Here is a 6000-nt window from a genome sequence, read left to right on the forward strand (position 1 = left end):
TCACTTGCCCTGTAACTGTTCCGTTAGTGCTTTTCCCTTGACCGGTATCGACGTACTGGTGCGGCGGAGACCTGTATGGATGGACATGCACAAGCAGGTTTCCCAGTGTGGCAACGATTCATTCTCTAACCATTTCAGGATGAGGAGCTGATTCCCGTCGCCGGTCAGATAGTCTGAGAATAGTCACTGTCTAGTCTCCTCTTTAATCTCGTTCTCACCTCTGTTCCTTTCCAAAGAAATCCTCGACCAGAAGCTTCACTGGTAATGCGGGGAGGGCCCGTGGGAATGAGGCCTTAGCGTCAAACAGGATGGCGGCCCTGCCCTCACAAAGCTGAATGAGGCCTTAGCGTCAAACAGGATGGCGGCCCTGCCCTCACAAAGCTGAATGAGGCCTTAGCGTCAAACAGGATGGCGGCCCTGCCCTCACAAAGCTGAATGAGGCCTTAGCGTCAAACAGGATGGCGGCCCTGCCCTCACAAAGCTGAATGAGGCCTTAGCGTCAAACAGGATGGCGGCCCTGCCCTCACAAAGCTGAATGAGGCCTTAGCGTCAAACAGGATGGCGGCCCTGCCCTCACAAAGCTGAATGAGGCCTCAGCGTCAAACAGGATGGCGGACCTGCCCTCACAAAGCTGAATGAGGCCTTAGCGTCAAACAGGATGGCGGCCCTGCCTTTACGAAGCTGAACGAGGCCTTAGCGTCGAACAGGATGGCGGCCCCCCCCCCCTCACAAAGCTGAATGAGGCCTTAGCATCGAACAGGATGGCGGCCCCCCCTCACAAAACTGAATGAGGCCTTAGCATCGAACAGGATGGCTGCCCCCCCCCCCACAAAGCTGAATGAGGCCTTAGCGTCGAACAGGATGGCGGCCCTGCCCCCACAAAGCTGAATGAGGCCTTAGCGTCGAACAGGATGGCGGCCCCCCCCCTCACAAAGCTGAATGAGGCCTTAGCGTCGAACAGGATGGCGGCCCTGCCCTCACAAAGCTGAATGAGGCCTCAGGGTAAGGGCAGCCCTACCCTTATGAAGACCGTTTCTGTCTCGATCTGTCTGTTTCCCGTTGCTTTGGACTCTGTGAAGCAGGACTGTCACAACGTGGCCAGCTGGGCCGGAGTGAGAGAATTCCAGAATCCGGGAATGCGGTCGTTTTGTGCGTGATAGGCCCGAGGGGTCAGAGGTGAATTCAAATAACCAGCTGACCAGAGTACAGAGACAGATCACTCTCTATATATACCTATAGTGCTTTGTATGTGGTATTAAACAATTAAATAAACACTGACTTCGCTTATTCACCACAGCACGATGTACAATCATCATGGTTCCTCTGGTCTGGTTCGTCAGTTACTGGATTAGAATATAGACCATAGTAACCTACAGCACGTTACAGGCCCTTCGGCCCACAATGTTGTGCTGACCATGTAATCTACTCTAGAAACTGCCTAGAATTCCCCTACCGTTACCCCTACAGCCCTCTATTTTTCTGAGCTTCATGTACCTATCTAAGACTCTATTGTATCTGCCTCCACCTATCTAAGAGGCTCTTAAAAGACCCTATTGTGTCCAATTCCACCACTGCCACTGGCAGTGCATTCCACTCACCCACCACTCTCTGTGGAAAACTTACCCCCGACATCCCCTCAGTACCTACTCCCCAGCACGTTAAAACTATGCCCCCTTGTGTTAGCCATTTCAGCCCTGGGAAAGAGCCTCTGACTATCCACATGATCAATGCCTCTCATCATCTTGTACTCTAACAGGTTACTCTCACCCTCCGTTGCTCCAAGGAGAAAAGGCCGAGTTCACTCAGCCTGTTTTCACAAGGCATGCTCCCCAATCCAGGCAACATCCTTGTAAATCTCCTCTGCAGCCTTTCTACGGCTTCCACGTCCTTCCTGTAGTGAGGCGACCAGAACTGAGCACAGTACTCCAAGTGGGATCTCACCAGGGTCCTATATATTTGCAACATTACCTCACGGTTCTTGAACTCAATCCCACATTTGATGAAAGCCAAACACTGTCAACTTGCAGAGCAGCTTTGAGTGTCCTATGGACACGGACCCCAAGATCCCTCTGATCCTCCACACTGATATTACATCCTGTCTTCAAATTGGACGTCAAAACGAACCCTACTCACACTTATTTGGGTTGAATTCCACCTGCCATTTCTCAGCCCAGTTCCACTGACAACCCTCCAGACTATCGGTAACACCCTAACCTTTATGTTACTAACCCATCCCTCCACTTCCTCATCCAGGTCATTTATAAAAACCGCGAAGAGTAAGGGTCCCAGAACAGATCCCTGAGGAACGCCACTGGTCACCGACCTCCATGCAGAATACGAACCATTGAGAGGATTCGTCTACTTGCTTTCACATCCTCCTGTGATTGGAAACTGGAACTTCTGTTTTGTCCCTTTTTTCCCCAATGCTGTTTGAAATTATTGAGTCTCATAGCGGAGATACAGGCCACTTAGCCCATCTGACCTATGCTGGCCGAGATTCCCAACTCGGCTCATTCCCAGTTGCTCACGTTCAGCCCAAACCTTTCCTATCAGTGTACCTGTCCAAGTACGTTTAAATGTTAAAACACTGGTCTCAACCACTTCCTCTGGAAGCATAATCTATATACGGACCACCCTCTGGTTTAATGTTGCCCCTCAGCTTCCAGTTAAATCTCTCCCCTTTCACCTTCACAGTTCAAAAGCTCAAAGTAAATTCATTATCAAAGTACATTTGTGTCACCCTATACAACCCTGAGAGTCACCTTCTTGTGGGCAAACTCCATCAGCCCAACGACCATCATAGAATCAGCGTATCGACCAGTCTATGAACGGCAACAAACTGTTTAAGAGGAAATAATAGTCATAAATAAATTTTGAGAACGAGAGATGAAGAGTCATTCACAGTGAATCCATCGGTTGTGGGGACGGATCAGTGATGGGATGAATCAAGTCACCCCCTCTGGTTCAAAAGCCTGATGGTCGAGGGGTAATGACTGCTCCTGAACCTGGTGGTGTGAGTCATGAGGCTCCTGATGGCAGAAGAGACCTTAAACTTCTTGTTCTTGGTTCCAAAACCCTAGAAAAAGACTGAGCTTATAGACACCCCGTCACTCTCTTCTTTCCCTGAGGCTTGCTCTCTACACACACCCCCCCACCATCAACTCATCCGTCCCCGCTGATCTCCCCCCTGGCACTGATCCCCATAAGAGCTCTGCCTCCTCCTCCTCCTCCCTCACCACCCTTCAGGGCTCCAAACAGTCCTCCCAGGTGAGGTCTGCCGGGGTCAACTGACGTACTGCAGATTGGGGAACCGCTTCATCGAGCACCTTCGTTCCATCCGCCACAAGGGCCGGGACTTCCCCTCGGCAGCTCGCTCATTTCAGTCCAACATCCCATTCTCATTCTGACAGGTCGGTCCATATCCACGATGAGGCCACACTCGGGCTGGAGGAGCGACATCTCCTATTCCGTCCGGGTAGCCTCCAACCTGATGGCACGAACATCAATTTCTGGTAAATTTTTCCCACCCCTTCCCTCTTTATCCACCTCCAATCCTGGTTCCCCTCTCACCCCTCCTCACTGGCCCATCACACTCCTCCTTCCCCCGCTCTCTCCAATCAGATTCCCCCTTATTCACCCCGTTACCTCTTCCACCTATCACCTCCAAGCTTATTTAACCCCTTCACCCCCCCACCCGGTCTCACCTATCACCTCCCAGCTTCTTACTTTACCCCTTCACCCCACCCACCCGGTCTCACCTATCACCTCCCAGCTTATTTAACCCCTTCACTCCCCCACCCGGTCTCACCTATCACCTCCCAGCTTCTTACTTTACCCCTTCACCCCCCCTACCTGGCCTCACCTATCACCTCCCAGCTTATTTAACCCCTTCACCCCCCCACCCGGTCTCACCTATCACCTCCCAGCTTATTTAACCCCTTCACCCCCCACCCGGTCTCACCTATCATCTCCCAGCTTATTTAACCCCTTCACCCCACCACCCGGTCTCACCTATCACCTCCCAGCTTCTTATTTAACCCCTTCACCCCCCACTCGGTCTCACCTATCACCTCCCAGCTTCTTACTTTACCCCTTCACCCCACCACCCGGTCTCACCTATCACCTCCCAGCTTCTTACTTTACCCCTTCACCCCCCCACCCGGTCTCACCTATCATCTCCCAGCTTATTTAACCCCTTCACCCCACCACCCGGTCTCACCTATCACCTCCCAGCTTATTTAACCCCTTCACCCCCCCCACCCGGTCTCACCTATCACCTCCCAGCTAATTTAACCCCTTCATCCCCCCCACCCGGTCTCACCTGTCACCTCCCAGCTTCTTATTTAACCCCTTCATCTCCCCCACCTGGTCTCACCTTCTCTCTGCCAGCTTGCACTCCTCTCCTTGCCACCCGCCCTCCCCACCCCAACTTTTAATTCTGGCTTCCGTTCACTTCATTCCCAGTCCTGGTGCAGGCTCTCGGCCTGAAGCATCGACAGTTTATTCCCCCCTACAGCTGCTGCCTGACCTATTGAGTTCCTCCAACATTTCGTGCGTGTTGTTCAGGATGATCAACCATCTGCAGAATCTCCTGTCCCCCATGATTTTGAACACGCCTGTAAGGTCACCCCTCATTGGTCCCTCCGTAACCCAATACCTCAGCCCCCATCCTCGTTAATCTCCTCGGCACCCGTTTCAGGATAATGGCATGTTTCCTACAGCAGGACGATCAAAACTGAGCATAATATTCCATTTTCGGCCTGGCCAACATCCTGTGCACCTCCGCAGTTTCTGTGCCCTGACTACAGGCAAGGGCAGCTGGGCCAGTGGGTCAAGGGCTGCCTCCCGGTGCTGGAGTCTCGGGTTTGATCCTGATCCCCGGCTCTGTGTGTGGAGTTTGCATGTTATCAGTGAGACGGTGTGGGATTGTCCAAGTACAGGCCCAGTGAGGGAACGGGTCAGAGGGAGCTCCCCAGATACAGGGGAGTGAGGGAGATGGAGGGGGTAGAGGGAGCTCCCCAGATACAGGGGAGTGAGGGAGATGGAGGGGTCAGAGGGAACTCCCCAGATACAGGGGAGTGAGGGAGATGGAGGGGTCAGAGGGAGCTCCCCAGATACAGGGGACTGAGGGGGATGGAGGGGTCAGAGGGAGCTCCCCAGATAGAGAGTGAGGGAGATGGAGGGGTCAGAGGGAGCTCCCCAGATAGAGAGTGAGGGAGATGGAGGGGGTCAGAGGGAGCACCCCAGATAGAGAGTGAGGGAGATGGTCAGAGGGATCTCCCCCTATTCAGGGGAGTGAGGGAGATGGAGGGGTCAGAGGGATCTCCCCCTATTCAGGGGAGTGAGGGGGATGGAGGGGTCAGAGGGAGCTCCCCCGATTCAGGGGAGGGAGATGGAGGGGTCAGAGGTACAGGAGGGTGAGAGGGGGTTTAGAGGGTGATCCCCAGGTACAGGAGGGTGAGAGGGGGTTAGTGGGAGCTCCTCAGGTACAGGAGGGTGAGAGGGGTTTAGAGGGAGCTCCCCAGGTACAGGAGGGTGAGAGGGGGTTAGAGGGAGATCCCCAGGTACAGGAGGGTGAGAGGGGGTTAGAGGGACCTCCCCAGGTACAGGAGGGTGAGAGGGGGTTAGAGGGACCTCCCCAGGTACAGGAGGGTGAGAGGGGGTTAGAGGGAGATCCCCAGGTACAGGTGAGGGGTTAGAGGGACCTCCCCAGGTACAGGAGGGTGAGAGGGGGTTAGAGGGACCTCCCCAGGTACAGGAGGGTGAGAGGGGGTTAGAGGGACCTCCCCAGGTACAGGAGGGTGAGAGGGGGTTAGAGGGACCTCCCCAGGTACAGGAGGGTGAGAGGGGGTTAGAGGGACCTCCCCAGGTACAGGAGGGTGAGAGGGGGTTAGAGGGACCTCCCCAGGTACAGGAGGGTGAGAGGGGGTTAGAGGGAGTTCCCCAGTTACAGGAGGGAGAGAGGGGGTTTAGAGGGAGATCCCCAGGTACAGGAGGGTG

General features: G+C 54.1%; 1 protein-coding gene across 4 annotated transcripts in view; it reads left to right on the plus strand.

Annotated features, from left to right (window-relative positions):
• Positions 1–1391, plus strand: part of LOC132381856 (FH1/FH2 domain-containing protein 3-like) — a 60064-nt gene extending 58673 nt beyond the window's left edge. For 3 of the 4 annotated variants that reach the window (XM_059951496.1, XM_059951497.1, XM_059951498.1), the window contains exon 11: positions 237–1391. In XM_059951496.1, coding sequence (XP_059807479.1) covers positions 237–265 — 29 coding nt within the window. In that variant the 3' untranslated portion in view covers positions 266–1391. The remainder of the gene's footprint in view (positions 1–236) is intronic. The other variant, XM_059951499.1, reaches the window with a different exon arrangement.
• Positions 1392–6000: the final 4609 nt, after the last annotated feature.

The sequence above is a fragment of the Hypanus sabinus genome, chromosome 26 (assembly GCF_030144855.1).
Source record: "Hypanus sabinus isolate sHypSab1 chromosome 26, sHypSab1.hap1, whole genome shotgun sequence".
Taxonomy (NCBI): Eukaryota; Metazoa; Chordata; class Chondrichthyes; order Myliobatiformes; family Dasyatidae; genus Hypanus; species Hypanus sabinus.